The sequence below is a fragment of the Microcaecilia unicolor genome, chromosome 5, assembly GCF_901765095.1.
Source record: "Microcaecilia unicolor chromosome 5, aMicUni1.1, whole genome shotgun sequence".
Taxonomy (NCBI): domain Eukaryota; kingdom Metazoa; phylum Chordata; class Amphibia; order Gymnophiona; family Siphonopidae; genus Microcaecilia; species Microcaecilia unicolor.
Genome location: NC_044035.1, coordinates 360,661,345 through 360,680,206, shown reverse-complemented (window position 1 = coordinate 360,680,206; position 18,862 = coordinate 360,661,345). Strand labels below are relative to the sequence as shown.

General features: G+C 45.5%; 1 protein-coding gene across 1 annotated transcript in view; it reads right to left on the bottom strand.

The window, feature by feature from the left end:
- WWP2 (WW domain containing E3 ubiquitin protein ligase 2) overlaps positions 1 to 18,862 on the bottom strand; it is a 169,918-nt gene that overhangs the window by 122,389 nt on the left and 28,667 nt on the right. Inside the window, exons 3-4 of the mRNA XM_030204668.1 lie at positions 9,616 to 9,763; positions 8,797 to 8,918 (exon numbers count right to left, since the gene is read on the bottom strand). Coding sequence (XP_030060528.1) covers positions 8,797 to 8,918; positions 9,616 to 9,763 — 270 coding nt within the window. The remainder of the gene's footprint in view (positions 1 to 8,796; positions 8,919 to 9,615; positions 9,764 to 18,862) is intronic.

Below are 18,862 nucleotides of genomic sequence, written 5' to 3'. Positions count from 1 at the left end.
CCCTGCCCTCCCATCCGTGTCCCGCGATTCTCTTCTCTCCTGTCCTCTCCTCCCATCCATGTCCATCGATTCTGCTGTGCTCTGCCCTCCCCTCGATGTGCCGCGATTCTCTCTTCCTTTGTACCTCATCGTTTTCTGGCTGGCCTGGCTTGCTTCCCTTACGTTGGTAACATCCTGACATCAGCTCGCCTCCAGCGGTCCCTTCCCTCTCACTGTTCTGCCCTCTGACGTCATTACATTTTGACGCGAGGGCGGGTCAGTGAGGGGGAATGGAACGCTGGAGGCTGGCTGACGTCATGAGATGTTATGAACCCAGGCAGCCAGACAGCGATGGAACGTTGGAGGTGCAAATTATTATATAGGTTGATAGAATGGATCAAATTGGAGAGGGTTGCACTATATGTTAAAGAGGAAATTGAGTCAGACAAAACAAATATTCTAGATGAAACAAATAGCAATGTGGAATCCTGAAGGGAAAGGGTATACTAGTAGGGCTGTACTACCATCCACCAGAACAGGACAGGACAGATGAACAAATGTTTACAGAAATTAGGAGAGCTGGCAAATTGAGCAACATTATAATAATGGGTGATTTCAATTACCCCAATATTGACTGGACAAATGTTACATCAGGGAGCACTAGGAAAGTAAAATTCTTAGATGTAATAAATGATTGCTTCTTGGAGCAACTGGTCCAAAAACCGACAAGAGCATGGTACGAGAGGTAACAGTGTTGGATCTGCTGGAAAACAGTGATTACAACTTGATCAAATTTCAGCTGATATCTGGAGTGAAGTCACAAAGGAATTCTACAGTAGCAACATTTAATTTTCAAAAGGGTGACTAAGACAAAATGAGGAAAATAGTTGAAAAGAAGCTAAAAGGATCGGTTGCAAAGGTTTGGATTTTAAATCAGGCATGGACGCTGTTTAAAACACCATTGTGGAAGCCCCGAACAGATGTATTCCATATATTAACAAAGGTGGAAAGAAGATCAAATGCCAGCCAACATGGATAAAAGTGAAGTGAAGTGAAAGAGGTTATTAGAGCCAAAAGAGCATCCTTCAAAGAATGGAAAAAGCATCTGAATGAAGAAAATAAGAAGCAACATAAGCATCAGTACATATGTACTGCCACCCTGGGAAAAGACCAAAGGTCCATCAAGTCCAGAACTCTGTCTCCGACAGCGGCCAATCCAGGCCCCAAGAACCTGGCAAAAGCCCTTTCCTTCTCTACTACTATTTAGCATTTCTATAGCGCTACAAGGCATACGCAGCGCTGCACAAACATACAAGAAAGACAGTCCCTGCTCAAAGAGCTTACAATCTAATAGACAAAAAAATAAAGCAAAGCAAATCAAATCAATTAATGTGTACAGGAAGGAGGAGAGGAGGGCAGGTGGAGGCGAGTGGTTACAAGTGGTTACGAGTCAAAAGCAATGTTAAAGAGGTGGGCTTTCAGTCTAGATTTAAAGGTGGCCAAGGATGGGGCAAGACATAGGGGCTCAGGAAGTTTATTCCAGGCGTAGGGTGCAGCGAGACAGAAGGCGCAAAGTCTAGAGTTGGCAGTAGTGGAGAAGGGAACAGATAAGAAGGATTTATCCATGGAGCGGAGTGCACAGGAAGGGGTGTAGGGAAGGACGAGTGTGGAGAGATACTGGGGAGCAGCAGAGTGAGTACATTTATATGAGAAGAACTAGATTAACATATTATTTTTTCATACCCAGAAGTTCGTTTGGATAAGGCTATCAAGGATATCTTGATGTCTGAAATCTCTTACAACCAATTCCACAAACACATTAAAACTTACCTATTTAGAATTTGTGCTAAATAATGTTAAATAGAATATGTGGCTCAGGGATGTTTTGTTATTCCTGGAAATGTCCAGTCTTCTTTAACGTGTGATCCGTGTTGAACCGAAAGCTATATGGCGGAACATAAATTTATTTAATGCTGTTAATGTTAATAAAAGTCTAGTATGATGCGATGTAACATAAAGATCTGATTCTATGATAGGAAAGACCTTATAAATCAGGCAACCTCAATCCAGCTCCAATGTAATGCAAATGCCTATGAACGCATTTAAGAATATAGGCAGGTACCTCAGAACTCAAGTGGCAATCTAATGTCTGAGTACCAGGCTGACATCCAGGGGAGCCCGATTCAAGTCCCACTGCTGCTCCTTGTCATCTTGAGCAAGTCACTCAACCCTCTATTGCTTCAGATACAACCTTAGATTTTAAGCCCCCAGAGAGAAGGAAATACCTACTAAAGGGTGACCAAAACCAAATCCTGCAGCCAAAATTCACCACTTGGTTACGGCCAAAGTCAAAGCCAAAACTGACTGCTAGAGCATGGACCAGCCATCCTGCGCACAGAATGAGCCCCCTTCCTCACCCCCAGCGTACAGAAGTCCCAACTCCCTGCTTCCCTTCCCCTCCCCCGCAAACAGAATAAGCCCCCATTCCCTCCCTCTCTCTCTCTTCCTCCCCCAGACAGAACTAGCCCCTCCTCCCGGGCATCCCATACATTCCCTGGTGGTCTCGTTATCTAGTCAGGGCAGGAGCAACCCCCAGTCACTCCAGCCCGTGCCAACTCCAACCTCAAAATGGCTACTGGAACCTCACAAGACTGCCACTAGACATCACGGCAGCCATTTTGGCAGTGAAAAGGATATGGGCAGGAGGGATTGGGGATTTGCTCCTGCCCCGATTAGCCACTAGACCACCAGGAGATGTAAGGTAGGCTGGGGGAGGGGGGCTTCTATCCTTTGAGGGGAGGGAGAGCTAGGGAATTCAGGATAAAGTTTTGGTTCCTGACAAAAATGAACTGGCACTTTCAGCTGAAACCGAATCAACACAAATTTTGGGCCACTTTCAGTGCTGAAGCCAAAACTGAAAGTGAAATTTGGCTGGTCACTAATACCTACTGTATCTGAATGTAACCCAGGTTGAGCTACTTCTAAAAAGGTGCGAGTTAAATCCAAATCAAGTCACTTAACCCTCCATTGCCCCAGGTACAAATAAGTACTTGTATATAATATGTAAGCCGCATTGAGCCTGCCATGAGTGGGAAAGCGTGGGGTACAAATGTAATAAAAAATAAAAACTGTTACTCTTCACTGCCTAACCAACATCCCAAGCAATGTCTACCTGGGGCATGTGTGTGCGTTTGTCTGGATCTCGGTGCCTATGTGAGAGGCCTTGTGTCTTAGTCACAAAAGTCTGTCTGTTCCTCAAACTTGGTGCTGTGTATGATTTCTCATCTCTAAAAGCCTGTTTCTTCCCCTTCTCTCTTTATTACACAGGACCCGATTGTCAGGGTCAGTTTCCATCTCTTAAATTGTCCCTAATACTAAAAAAGGAAAGTAAATTCAGGCAACTTGAGCAGGCTTCTGCTTTTGCAAAAGTTTCTCATATTAAAGGAATGATTGTGACCCCCTTCCCTCCCCTGCTGCAAAGATACCACCTTTAAAAAAAGAAAAGCCAAGGAAAGGGTGCCAAGCCCTGGAATTCCTCAGCCACAGAGAGGGCAGCTTTGCAAAGTCAGTCCAGCAATACAAGCTGTGCCTGTGTTCCAGGGGCCAGGGGGCTGCAACATGTTTATGGAACCAGCACTCTCAGATTGCAGCACTCAATTAAAGATCATTATTATTGCAGCCGGCGGTGGAGGGGGGAGGAAAAAGGTCTGGCAGTGAATAAAGTCTCAGTTATGCTGCTCTTGCTGCCATTTAATGAGGGCTGTGAGGCGAAATCCTTGAAGAGGTAAAGTCAAATTCGCACCTCCAAGTCCCTGTCTGCTTCCTAGCAATCTGCACACCCAAGAAATGGCTTTTTGCTTGCAACTGTCTATGCAGTGCGTCAGGGACTGGGACTCCCAAGTAACAAGGTGTCAGATCAGCAGCTAATCCATCAGAAATCACTACCACAGAAGGTGGTGGGACCTGACAGTGCAAGTGGCCCTATGTCTGGTACTGTTAGAACAGAGCAGCCGCTGCCTCTAAGAAAGACCCACTTCTGTCTCTCTCAGGTCCCGATGATCAAAGGTAAACGCAGGCACTAGAGACCACCAGCAGCCTCATGATCATCAGGAAAACGGCGCCCAAGCAAGGCTTATTATTTATTTTATTTATTTGTTGCATTTGTATCTCATATTTTCCCACCTTTTTGCAGGCTCAATGTGGCTTACATGGGACCGTAATCGGCATTAACCGATTTCGGTATGAACAAATACAAGTTGCGATTAATATCAAGGTGATATTATGGTAGGGTGAGATACATGTAAGGTAAAGACAATTGGGGAGAACTTAGAGAGGGAAAGGAAGAGTTAGGATATGTCCATTATGATCTTTGATTAAGTTGTGTCGCAGATGTCCAGGTTTTTTATGTTGGGTCGGTGGGGTATGCCCTTCTGAGCAGTTCTGTTTTTAGTGCTTTCTGGAAATTCATGTGGTCGAGTGTGGTTTTTACTGCTTTTGGCAGTGCGTTCCACAATTGTGCGCTCAGGTAGGAAAAGCTGGAAGCGTAGGTGGATTTGTATTTGAGTCCTTTGCTGCTTGGGTAATGGAGGTTTAGTTATGATCTTGCTGATTTTATGATGTTTCTGGGTGGTAGGTCGATGAGGTCTGTCATGTATCCCAGTGCCTTGCCGTAGATGATTTTGTGAACTGTCGTACAGATTTTGAATGCAATACGTTCCTTAATTAGAAGCCAGTGCAGTTTTGCTCGGAGTGGTTTGGTGCTGTCAAAACGTGTTTTTCCATATATAAGCTGTGCTGCTGTGTTTTGGACGGTTTGAAGTTTCTTTATGATTTGTTCTTTGCATCCCGCATAGATTCCGTTACAGTAGTCTGCGTGGCTTAGCACCATTGATTGTACAAGGTTGCGAAATATTTTCCTCAGGAAGAATGGTTTCACATGTTTTAGTTTCCACATTGAGAGAAACATTTTCTTTATGGTGAGTTTAGCTTGGGACTCTAGTTGGAGGTTACGGTCGATTGTTACTCCGAGAATTTTCAGGCTGTCAGAAATAGGGAGGGTGTATCCTGGGGTGTTAATGTTTGTGGGTTTGTATGCGTTGTATTGGGATGAGATGATGAGACAGTGTGTTTTTTCTGTATTGAGTTTTAATTGGAATGCGTTTGCCCATGAGTTCATGATGTTTAAACTGAGCTTGATTTTATTGGTGATTTCTGCTAAGTCATGTTTGTAGGGGATGTATAGTGTGACGTCATCAGCGTAAATGAATGGATTAAGGCCGTGTGTGGATAAGGCTTAAATGAGCTCTGCTTGTATTCCGCTCTTATGAATAAAGAACAGCACTCTGATCATAGGGGCAGAATAGCGTCTTACCCTCCCCACTCCCACCCCATCAGTCAAGCATTTTTCTGCTGTTTTAACAAATTTTAATAATTTTGTATTATCCAAATATCTGAACGCCTCACTCATTGCTCCTTTCTATGGTTTATTTATGAACACGTTAAACTGTGCAAGTTCCAGTACAGACCCTTGGGACACTCTGCTTCCAGCCTTTTCGATTTGGATAACTAACCGTTTAGCCTGAAATGCACAATAGGCATCGTTATACCACTTAATGCTAGACACCAGCCCTTAGACATACAACGCAACATCTCTGAACAGCTCAGCACACGTTACACCACTCAGTAACACACACCAGTAGTCACTAAGTCATAAACCTAATTCTCAAAGTTCAACTACTTATTGAGAGAGGAGGGTGATCCGTATTCTACCTCTAGCAAGAGCGAATGAAGTTGTGCTACTACCTCAAGGGTTGGGGAAGAGGGGGATGGAATCACAGGTTGTGAGGGAGAACTGTCATCATTCTACCCCAAGATTGAGTAGTAATCCAGGCTGTGAGGAGAGGGTCAGCATATTAACCCCAGTCTGGACAAAGAGAAATAAGGGTCAGTAGCTTATTCCAAGGTTGTGGGAGGTGAATACATTACTCCCCAAAACTACTTGTAGAGTGGGGGGTGGGGGAGGCAGGGAATCAGACTTGTACTTCTCAGGCTGTGTGCACGGAGGGTGGTTCAGCACACAACTCACTGGCTCTAAGGGGAGGAGGGGGAGCTGGGAACGTTACTCAGAGGGGAGGAGGGGGAGCTGGGAACGTTACTCAGAGGGGAGGAGGGGGAGCTGGGAACATTACTCAGAGGGGAGGAGGGGGAGCTTGGAACGTTACTCAGAGGGGAGGAGGGGGAGCCGGGCATGTTACTCAGAGGGGAGGAGCGGGAGATGGGCATGTTACTCAGAGGGGAGGAGGGGGAGACAGGCATATTACTCAGAGGGGGGGGGAGATGGGCATGTTACTCAGAGGGGAGGAGCGGGAGACGGGCATGTTACTCAGAGGGGAGGAGGGGGAGCCGGGTTTGTTACTCAGAGGGGAGCTGGGAATGTGTTACTCAGAGGGGAGGAGGGGAGCTCAGCATGCTATTCAGAGGGGAAGGAGGGGAGCTCGACATGTTACTCAGAGGGGAGGAGGGGAGCCGGGTATGTTACTCAGAGGGGAAGGAGGAGAGCCGGGCATATTACTCAGAGAGGAGCCGGGCATGTGTTACTCAGAGGGGAAGAGGTGAGCCGGGCATATTACTCAAAGGGGAGCCGGGCATGTTACTCAGAGGGGAGGAGGGGAGCTGGGCATGTTACTCAGAGGGGAGCCGGGCATGTGTTACTCAGAGGGGAGGGGGGGAGCTCGACATGCTATTCAGAGGGGAAGGAGGGGAGCTCGGCATGTTACTCAGAGGGGAGGAGGGGAACCAGGCATGTTACTCAGAGGGGAGGAGGGGGAGCCAGGCATGTTACTCAGAGGGGTGGAGGGGGAGCCAGGCATGTTACTCAGAGGGGAGGAGGGGGAGCCGGGAATGTTACTCAGAGGGGAGGAGGGGGAGCTGGGCATGTTACTCAAAGGGGAGGAGGGGGAGCCAGGCATGTTACTCAGAGGGGAGGAGGGGGAGCCAGGCATGTTACTCAGAGGGGAGGAGGGGGAGCCGGGAATGTTACTCAGAGGGGAGGAGGGGACGCCGGGAATGTTACTCAGAGGGGAGGAGGGGGAGCCAGGCATGTTACTCAGAGGGGAGGAGGGGGAGCCAGGCATGTTACTCAGAGGGGAGGAGGGGGAGCCGGGAATGTTACTCAGAGGGGAGCTGGGCATGTTACTCAGAGGGGAGGAAGGAGAGCCGGGCATGTTACGCAAAGGGGAGGAGGGGAACCGGGCATATTACTCAGAGGGGAAGAGGGGAGCCGGGCATATTACTCAGAGGGGAGCCGGGCATGTGTTACTCAGAGGGGAGGAGGGGAGCTCGGCATGCTATTCAGAGGGGAGCTGAGCATGTTACTCAGAGGGGAGGACGGGGAGCCGGGAATGTTACTCAGAGGGGAGGAGGGGAGCTGGGCATGTTACTCAAAGGGGAGGAGGGGGAGCCGGGCATGTTACTCAGAGGGGAGGAGGGGAGCCAGGCATGTTACTCAGAGGGGAGGAGGGGGAGCCAGGCATGTTACTCAGAGGGGAGGAGGGGGAGCCAGGCATGTTACTCAGAGGGGAGGAGGGGGAGCCGGGAATGTTACTCAGAGGGGAGGAGGGGACGCCGGGAATGTTACTCAGAGGGGAGGAGGGGGAGCCAGGCATGTTACTCAGAGGGGAGGAGGGGGAGCCAGGCATGTTATTCAGAGGGGAGGAGGGGGAGCCGGGAATGTTACTCAGAGGGGAGCTGGGCATGTTACTCAGAGGGGAGGAAGGGGAGCCGGGCATGTTACGCAAAGGGGAGGAGGGGAACCGGGCATATTACTCAGAGGGGAAGAGGGGAGCCGGGCATATTACTCAGAGGGGAGCCGGGCATGTGTTACTCAGAGGGGAGGAGGGGAGCTCGGCATGCTATTCAGAGGGGAGCTGAGCATGTTACTCAGAGGGGGAGAGGAGCACAGCCTCTTAATCAGAAGGGAGAAGGGGAATCCAGCTGTGGTATGGTAAAAGGAGGGAGACTGACATATTGCACTGAGGTTCAGGCTAGAAGGAGGGAGCTCGACATGTAACCCTGAAGCTGTGGCAGGAGTGAAACCCTGAGGCTGTGGTAAGGCTGGAAGGATCACTATCCCTGGACTCTGGGAAGAGGGAAAATTAGGATACTATCCCCAGGCTGTGGGGCAGTGAAGGTTTCCTGACCCACCTTCAGTTTGTGAGGGTAGATGTGATCAGTGCATTAACCCACCCCAGGCTGTGACAGAAGAGGGATAGTTGGTGTGCTCCCAACTCCTTCCTCCCCGGCTGTGAGAGCAGCAATAGCACCTTACTCCCAGATTGCAAGCAGGTGGGGATGGTAAGTGACCAACCCCTTCCCCCCAGGAGTAAAGTGCATCACAGTCAGGAATAGGGGATGTTACCATTCTCCCTGGGGAAGGTCAGTGCATTATCCCCCAGGTGAGAAGAGGAGGTAACACATAAGCAGGAAATGACCAAAGAGTACGATGCATACAAGGCAGCCTTGTTCTCAGACAGGCCTAAGCACAAGGCGAGCATTATTCTGCAAGGAAGGCTTAGTGTTGCTACTTTACAGCGTCACATAAACCCACTGTGGCAGGAAATGCCGCCTGGTCACAGACTGTACTGGTGAGAGGAAGCCAAGAGAAGGGGGGACGCTAAAAGTAGTCTGTCTGTAAATTTATGAGAACCTCCATTCAGCAGTGGAACTGATGCACAGCCCCAGCAAGCCCAGCACCTCTCCCCAAAGCACTGAATGATCGTCTGGCACGTGTATGACTGCACCAGGCAGGGCAAAACCTACTTTTCCCAGCATTCTTCTGCAGCACATCAGTCAGGCTAAGGGAGGCCGAGCCCAGCAACTCATTCCTCAGGGTATGACAGCTCCAGACTTTCAGATCCAGCTGACTGTGGGGAGCGACATTCCTGCAAAGAGAAGTAATACAGCAGTTTGTCCCCTCCTCCAAATTCACATACTACTGAAAACAGGACATAACCCCCCCCCCCCCCCACACACACACACACACACACTCTGGACAAACTACACAGACTGAAAAAGAGTGTAAATCCACCCCACTTATCCTTCCAGACTAATGCTATAATCCTCTCCTCCCTTCGGAAACCTTACAGAATGGGGAAGGCTAACATTCCTCGACTCTAATTCAATTTAACAGTCTGAGTAAAGGCTACAAATCTCTCTCATCACATTCCTTACAAAGTGGGGGGCTACGAATACCCTTATCACATTCCTTGCAATTGGGGGGGCTGTGAATCCCCTCATCACAACCCTTGCAACTGGGGGGGCTGTGAATCCCCCTTACAAGCGAGGGGGCTATGAATCCCCCTTACAAGTGAGGGGCTATGAATCCCCTCATCACATCCCTAATAGAGTGGGGGGGCTATGAATACCCCCCTCATGTCCCTTACAGAGTGGGTTGGGGGCTATGAATCCTCTCATCACAAACCTTACACAGTGAAAGGAGGAGGGCTAGGAAGCCCCCTTTTCACATATCCCTTACCACTTAGGGGGAGGTATGTTTCTGCCTTTTTAAGTCCTACATTTGCTGAGACCCAGAACACTTATAAGCTAAGATAAGGGAACAAACGCTTTAAAGGTCCTTACAAAATGAGGCTTTCGTTCCAGAAAAGTTCGGAGCTTCCATTTTGCTTTCCTGTCTTTTTGGTTTCACTGGAGAGGCCATCCACCGTCACTTCCACATACAAACTTATTTTTGAGTGCCGACCATGAGTTCTGGGCTTTGCTGACACCACTGAGCAGAAGAGAGAGATCGATCAGTGCTGGAAAGATAAACGTTAAACAGTAGGATGTGTCCAGAGGCTGCGTACAACTCTTCAGGACAGATCCTTCTCAAACCCACACACCCACACCCTGCCTAAGATCCTGTGAAAAGCCAAAACGCTGAAGACCCCACCACCAGGACGCAATTCTCCCTAGAATTCAACCAGAAATCATCCCCCCGCCAAAGCCCAGCAGTGCACATGATTCCAGGATCATCACCGAGCAACTACAAGCCACATCTCCTGACCCTGAGACACAGAGATGTCACTGTTCAGCCACACAGTCAATGTACAAGATTTAGATATTTTCAAATCAGATATAAATTCAGCACTACTGAATATCTCTGTCAGATGTTTCAAGTTTATACACATAATTTGTACATTTAGCAGCTGAATATCACATCTAAAATGCAGACGTTATACATCTAGACAACAGATTTTAGGTGGGCCTAGGCAACAAGTGGGTGGGCACCAAAAGTATTCTCCCCCTCCTTCACCACCAAAAAAAAAATCTCAGCTGGTGGGAAAACTCTTCTTTCCACCTTGGCAGTCTGCAGCAGGCATGCACTGAAAATTGAGCATGTGCAGGTTCCGGTATCATGGACAGTAGCATTTGCATAACCATCAAGGGGAAGTCTTCAGCTGGCGGAACCTGGGACCCTCAGCAGTTACCTCTAAACATGTGCTACTGTTGGGTGGGCCTGAGCCATAAGTGGGTGGGCCCCGGCCCACCTGTGGCTACGCCACTGATAGGTGGCACCACCCACTTTTCAGATAGATACATGGGCCACAATGATCTTTCTTTAGAAAGCACTAATGTGGTGGACCCCTCATCGATCATTTACCCTTGGCTGTCTATTAAAATGCTTTATTACATATTGTGCTGACGTTGCAAGTAGTATACCATGCCATACTTTGTATTGTTATTTGAATATTTTTACTGCTGTAATTGCCCATTGCTCATGTTTGATTTATTCTTACTGTACACCGCCTTGAGTTAATTCTTTCATAAAGGCGGTAAGACCTAATAAATAAATAAAATAAATACATTTACATGCTTTAGAATATGGACCTCAGAAACATAAACACATTGGATATTAACAGGCGGGTTTTCGAAAGAGAAGGACGCCCATTTTTCGAACAGTTGATGGGGTGTGCTTTAAAATTCATACAACCCCTAAAGTGTTTTGTGTTTTTCTGGATTCTTCGTTGAATTTTCAAAAACAAGTTAATTATGTAGTACAAAAATCTTTTTTAAATTGCGACAGTTGCACTTGGTTTGCTCCTATTTTTTTCATCAACATTTTAAAGTGCTCGTTCAATCTACTGTTTTGTCCTTGTTGGACTATTGCAACTCCATTTATTCTGGATTTCAGCAAAACTCATGCGGAAACTTCGATCCGTAGTACAAAACACAGCTGCGAGGATCATATATCAGGGCTCAAGATATGATTATATTACTCCTTTGTTTCTGGATCTACATTTTGGCTCCCTGTGGATTCTACGTGTTTAGTTTAAGTTGTGCTGTCTGGTTTTTAAGACTTTGCATGGGGATGTGCCTGAGAATTTCCCTAATTAGGATGTTGGGCAGACAGATTGGAAATCGTAATTATGATCGATCAATTAGGTGTATAAATGGGTGGATTAAAGATCTTATTGTTATTGTGTGGTTGAAACTTGGAATTTATTACCATCAGACATTTGCTGAACTTAACTTTTTCATAAAGCTTCAAAGAAGGCGTAGTTTTTTTAAAACATTTTGACAGAATAATGTATGTTAGATTTGGTAAGATATATTTTGTTTAGGGTGCACATTTAACACGTGTTCATGTTCATAAACTAAAATTAGACAAAGCGATGGGGCCTGATGGGAAACATCCGAGGGTAATGAAGGAACTCAGAGATGTTCTGGTGGCACCGCTGTCTGACATCTTCAGTGCTTCCTTAGAGGCTGGAGTGGTCCCAGAGGACTGGAGAAGGGCTAATGTGGTCCCTTTGCACAGGAGCAAAAGTCTGGAGGAGGTTGGGAATTACCGACCTGTCTGTCTGACCTCAGTGGTGAGTAAACTAATGGAAACACTTCTACAGCAGAGGATCGTGAGGTTTCTCAAATCGAATGGACTGCAGGACCCAAAGTAACATGGCTTCTCTAGAGGCAGGTCATGTCAGACAAATCTAATTGATTTCTTTGACTGGGTGACCAAACAGTTGAACGTGGGAGGAGCTCTAGATGTGTACTTGGATTTTAGCAAAGCTTTTGACACGGTTCCGTACAGGCAACTGATAAACTGAGTGCCCTCGGTATGGGACCTAAAGTGACTGACTGGTTCAACAACTGGTTTCTTCACTCAATGTTATCAATAGAAATCAAACAAAATAAATAAGATGATACCTTTTTTATTGGACATAACAATACATTTCTTGATTAGCTTTCGAAGGTTGCCCTTCTTCCTCAGATCGGAAGGGCAACCTTCGAAAGCTAATCAAGAAATGTATTAAGTTATGTCCAATAAAAAAAGGTATCATCTTATTTTCTTTTCCATGTTTTATTTTGTTTGATTTCTATTGATAACCTTAAGAGTGGACTAACACGGCTACCACACTCCTTCACTCAATGTGTAATTAAACTCAGGAATTCATTGCCAGACGGCTTCCTAAAGGAAAAGTCCATAGACCATTATTAAATGGACTTGGGGAAAATCCACTGCTATTTCTGGGATAACCAGCATAAAATGTATTGAACTTTTTCACGATCTTGCCAGGTATTTGTGACCTGGATTGGCCACTGTTGGAAACAGGATGCTGGGCTTGATGGACCTTTGGTCTTTCCCAGTATGGCAATACTTATGTACGTATGTATTCACTCCCACCCTAGCTGGGATAATATTTAACCATCTTTCTGACCTCATCTGTACCTTTCTTTAAATGAGTCACCTTATTTTCTAACTCCTCTTACTCTCTTACCTATCTATATGTTCCATCTTTGCTTATACCCTACACTGTCAATAAAAATGTTATGTTACGTACTGTTGATATTGTAAGTAGTATACTATGCCGTACTTTGTATTGTTATTTGAATGTTTTTACTGCTGTAATTGTCTGTTGCTCATGTTTGATTTATTCTTATTGTACACTGTTTTGAGTGAATTCCTTCAAAATGGCAATAAATAAATCGTAACAAATAAAATAAATGAACTTGCATTAAAAATTTTAACCCACATTAACGACAGGACTCTCTCCTTCAACCAGAACAATCCAGCGTTTCTCCCTTTCACAGGCTCACCTGGGCTGCAGACATACTGCTGGGTTCTGGGTTGGCCCTGCTGCTGTGCTCCCAAGGCTGCCAAGCATTGTGGGGAAGATGGAGTCATGCACCAGCGACGCGGAGGTATGAGTCCGAGGTACTTCGGGACTGGGGCAAGATAGAAGAGGCTCTAGGAAGCAGAAGAGGTGGCCCACTGAAGTAAAAGGCTGTTCCCTCTCTCCTTCTACCTGCCCCTCTAGGGGACCCTCTGACTTTGCCTTTAGCGCTGTAGAACTGAAGGCATGCTGCTTCTTTCAGCTGCTGGAAGCTTCTCTCTTTAGCGCCTCATCTCCTCTGACAGAGCTTTCTGCTTCTGGCTGGGCCGCTATAGAGGGAGGCTTCTGGCAGCTGAAAGAAGAATGCCTGCAGTAATAAGGGCAAAGTCGTAGGGCCCAAAAGGTGCAGATAGAAGAGAGAACATGGATTTGGGAGGGGGGGCAATGATTCGAGAGAAAGAGAATGGGGATTGCAGGGAGGGGGATAAGGTTGTGGGTCAGGAGTACAGAAAGATTTGGGGGGGGGGGAGAAAGAATAAATGGGGACCACAGTGGAGGGGGGAGGGTTTGGGGTTCAGGAGCACAGGAAGATTTGCTGAGAGAAAAAGCAGAGAGAGAGAAATAGGGGATGGAAAAAACAAAGGAGGTGGTGCCCATGGAGGGGAGGGGAGAGAAGAGAAGATGCCCATGGAGGGGAGCAAGCGATTCTCACTTTCGAGCTGGAGCTAGGCAGGTAGGCAGCCATTTTGCTGGATGATGTCACATTCCAACAATAAGTTACTTTTAACCAAATATTCAAAGACATGAGAAGTTAAGTCGGTGAAGCAAATAATCATTGGTTAAAGTTAACCCAATAAAGGCTATCAACTATGGAACAACAAGTCTTTCAAGCAGACTCACCCAGTTAAACCACCTTGACTCCAATCCCTCCTCTCCTTTTAACCGGCAGACTAATAGCCAGACACGAAGAAAGCTAGTCACCAGCGCAGGAAATTTAAAAGACTCAGGAAAGATGTCAGGAAGTATTTTTTCACGGAGAGGGTGGTAGACGCTTTGAATGCCCTCCCGCGGGAGGTGGTGGAGATGAAAACGGTAACGGAGTTCAAACATGCGTGGGATATGCATAGAGGAATCCTGTGCAGAAGGAATGGATCCTCAGAAGCTTAGCTGAAATTGGGTGGCGGAGCAGGTGAGGGGAAAAGGGGTTGGTGGTTGGGAGGCTAGGATAGGGGAGGGCAGACTTATATGGTCTGTACCAGAGCCGATGATGGGAGGCGGGACTGGTGGTTGGGAGGCGGGAAATACTGCTGGGCAGACTTATACGGTCTGTGCCCTGAAAAGGACAGGTACAAATTCAAGGTAAGGTATACACATATGAGTTTGTCTTGGGCAGACTGGATGGACCATGCAGGTCTTTTTCTGCCGTCATCTACTATGTTACTATGTTCTGTTAACTTCTTCACATTAACTGGACAAATATTTTCCATATAAATTCCATAATGCACTTATCACATTTAAATATACATAAAAAGGAAACAGATTTAGGAAAAAGATGGAAAAAAAAAAGATGTGAAAGAGTAAACAAAAAATATCAAAAATTAACACTGCTGTTTCCTGACCAACAAAAATCACCATCTGCCCCCTAGAGGCCCTCAGCTAAATTGCAAGAGAAAAATGATTTATTCCCAGGACCACAAATGAATCATTTCCTAAAGTCTAAGGAAAGGAGTGGGACTTGATAAACCGCCTTTCTGTGGTTTTTTTCAACTACATTCAAGGTGGTTTACATAGTATATACAGGTACTTATTTGTACCAGGGGCAATGGAGGGTTAAGTGACTTGCCCAGAGTCACAAGGAGCTGCTATGGGAATTGAACCCAGTTCCCCAGGATCAAAATCCACTGCACTAAAGACAGCAACACACAAGAAAGGTAGCTAAATTAAGAAATTTAGATACTAAATTAGTGCTGGGGTGGGCTTGAGTGAGTAACACAGTTATGAAATGCACTGCCGCGCAACTTAAAAACGATTTACGAACTAACCAACTTCCGCAAACTACTGAAGACCCATTTCTTTAATAAGGCATACCACACAGATCAACAAATGTGAACATACACCACTCCTCCACATATGTTCAGAACTGTCTTATAATATCTGCTTGTTATGTTACTATCATGTTTCATCATTATCATGTTACCCAAGATCCTTCTGCAACACTAAATGTCTATTTTCTTATATATTTCCACCATTCATGACGTATTGTAAGCCACATTGAGCCTACAAATAGGTGGGAAAATGTGGGATACAAATGCAATAAATAAAATAAACAGAACTTGCCAAAGATATAGCAATAATTTAAAAAATATAAGATCTATGTAGGAAACTGAGTTTGGTGGCTCGCAAGTGTATTATGCAATGCTGGACCTCCATGGAGGCACCTGCCTACTGGCACTGGAGGAATCAAGCACATCTTCCGGCCTCGTGGGAAGCCCGAGATGCAAAAAGGTCAGCCAAATGTAAAAAGCAATTCCTCCAGATTTGGGCCCCGTATATACGAATGCTGAGCCCTAGAGGGAGAAGTTTGCTGGTCAACACCTGTTAAGTACTGTGGAGATCTATCAGAGGCTCTTGAGAATACTTTGTTAAATACAAGGGAGAGTGGGTGGGAGGGCAGTGGGGCGGTGAGGGGGGGTTAGGGAGGGTGGGAAGAAGGGGGAACAATAAGATCAAAAAGGAATTGACAGTTTAATGGGTGCAAGGAAGGTAAGACGGGAACAGATGCACCATGCGATTACAAAAGTGCTCTTAACAGGGGAGAGGTCTATTGGTGAAGGGCTATCAGACACAAGGCCCTTTACTGCTCGCAATGCTTTATATTGAATTGTAGAATGACTCCTGTAATAGGCCACCATTTGGACTGTCGTTACACCCACTTTATATATTGATCAGTTTATTGTATAGACTCAATCACAAGGGGAATAAAACATGGGGGAGGGGGGGGGGGTTAAAATTAAAAAATTTGAGGACTGTCAGCAATATTATACATCTGTTTATTTTTGCTATGCTCCAGCTTTGAAATACTAAGAATGTTTTGTAACTGTTGTGCAAAAGCAAAATTGTGATGTCTGATTTGTCATCAATAAAACACTGAAACATAAAAAAATATAAGAACATCCATACCGGGGCAGACCAATGGTCCATATAACCCAGTATCTTGTTTCCAACAGTAGCCAATCCAGATCACAAGTACTTGGCAGAAACCCAATTATTAGCAACATTCCATGCTACCAATCCCAGGGACAGAAGTAGCTTCCCCATGTCTGTCTCAGCAGCAGACTATGGACTTTTCCTCCAGGAACTTGTCCAACCCTTTTTTAAACCCAGATACACTAACAGATATTACCACATCCTCCAGCAATGATTTCCAAAGCTTAACTATCGGTTGAGTGAAAACAATACTTCCTCCTATTTGTTTTAAAAGTATTTCCATGTAATTTCATTGAGTGTTCCCTAGTCTTTATACTTTTTGAAAGAGTAAAAAAAATTATTTCATTTCTACTTGTTCTTCACCACTCAGGATTTTGTAGATATAGAGGTGCATTTTCAAAGCATTTGGACTTACAAAGTTCCATAGTAACCTATGGAACTTTGTAAGTCTAAGTACTTTGAAAATGAGCCCCATAGTAATATAGCAAATGATGGCAGATAAAGACCTGAACGGTCCACCCAATCTGCCCAACAAGATAAACTCATTTTACATGGTATGTGATCTCAACCATATCTCTCCTCAGCCATCTCTTTTCCCAGCTGAAGACATAACCTCTTTAGCCTTTCCTCATATGAGAGGAGTTCCATCCCCTTTATCATTTTGATCGCGCTTCTTTGAACCTTTTCTAATTCCACGATATCTGTTGTTAACAGGGTACAAACTATATTGCAATGATAGTGTGGGCGAAATTGGATGCGGGGGTTGCACTATATGTTAAAGAGGGAATTGAGTCAAACAAATTAAACATTCTGTATGAAAGAGATGCAGAGTGGATAGAAATTTCAGGTGCGAAGGGAAGGAATGTACTTTGGCACTCTACTGGAGGCTGTCACCCTAATGCAGGATTCCTGAGCTCAGCATTCACTCACCCTGTCTACAACAAGCCACTGCATTTTCTTCATATTAATCACTTAGATGAGCAACAGTATTAACAGCCTTGAAGGATAATTTATAGTGTGGCTTGGACAGGGAAGGAGCAGCTGCTGTGTTGAAATCTATCAGCTGCTTTTCATACTGTGAATCATAAGGATACTCAAGCCAGCTCCACAACCTTAGCATAGTTTAAATGGGGTGATGAGGTAAGTCAGCTCCTTGGTTGCTCTCTTTTGTCCTTTCCGTTGTTAAATATGTAGATTAAACCTTTATGTTTCCCCCTTCATCTTCCTTATCTATTCACATACTTTGGATTCAGACACAAGCACTGCTTTTAGCTCTGAAGAGTGTACCAATTATCTCTTGTTCTATCAGGCTGCACATCTACAGACTCCTGACGCAGACGGAAAAAAGTCGAAACACGGCACCGTAGTGAGTCTTAGTGTTGGGCACTAGTCTCCTGGTCTCTCGTTGTTGAAAAGAGCCTCATACACCCTACTCCTTTGTGCTCTCCCACTCGATTATTAGAAGACACATACCCTTTGTAGGAAATGGTAATTTCTTCCAATTTCTTTGGGGGTAGATTACAATGATCATATTACCTAAATGGTCATATTTCACGCAACACCTTCCTCTTATATTAAAACCTAAAGTCTTACAAAATTGGAAGACCACCATTCAGCGTTTTCTTTGGGGAGAGAAGAAACCAAGACTAAAGCATTACTCAACTACAGCTTTTGAAAAAGGACGGTAGCTTAGGCCTCCCAAATATTACAGCGCATTGTGGCACTTGTCATTTGCATTATATAAGAGACTGGTTTTTCGATACCTCATAATTCTGTGATGTAAAATTGGAAAAACCACACTTAATTCATGCTAAGTATAATTTATCGTTACGTCCATTACGATGGGCTTGGACTTTGCTGAAGAAGCGCTTTGGTCTTCAATCACACTGCTCAATTTATTTACCACTCCTAAGCAATGCTGTCTTTACCCGTGGAGATGTCCAATTATTCTTATAAAAGTTGGAGTAATAATGGGCTGAAGATGTCAATTAGTGGAGGAGGATGAGGTTACTCTGTTGGATGATGATACTGGAAAATATGTCACAAAACGCCTAGCCACCTGCCTGGGGTTACCCTGCGGCACTTAGGAGGGTCTATCCCCAGCAATGCTGAGGTCCGCCTGCACCTGCCGCTTGTCCTCTACACTAGCACCCTCCTCCCACCAAATGGGTCACAACCGCCTCTGGGCAAGTCTCCCGCTCTCAAATTATCCCCAGTGATTTCTAGGTTACTGGAGCCAGACTCCCAGTGGTCGCACAGTTCCCAGAAAGCACTCACAGACCCAACACACAAACTACCAGGATTCTTTATCAATCCAGACAGGCAGAACGAACAAACAAGTGTGTTTATTCTCAGAACTTGGAACAGTGGACAAAAAATGTGCATTTAAGTAACTGAAAAATGGATCAATTAGAAAACTAACTAAACCTTTGCATACTTCCTAGAAAGTATCTGGGGAGAGCTCTCTCTCTTCTCCCGGGCTAAAACTGAAGCAACAGCCAGCATCTGGTGGGTAATTTCAAACTCCAGGCCAATCAGAGCCCAGAACACTCAAGTTTCAAATA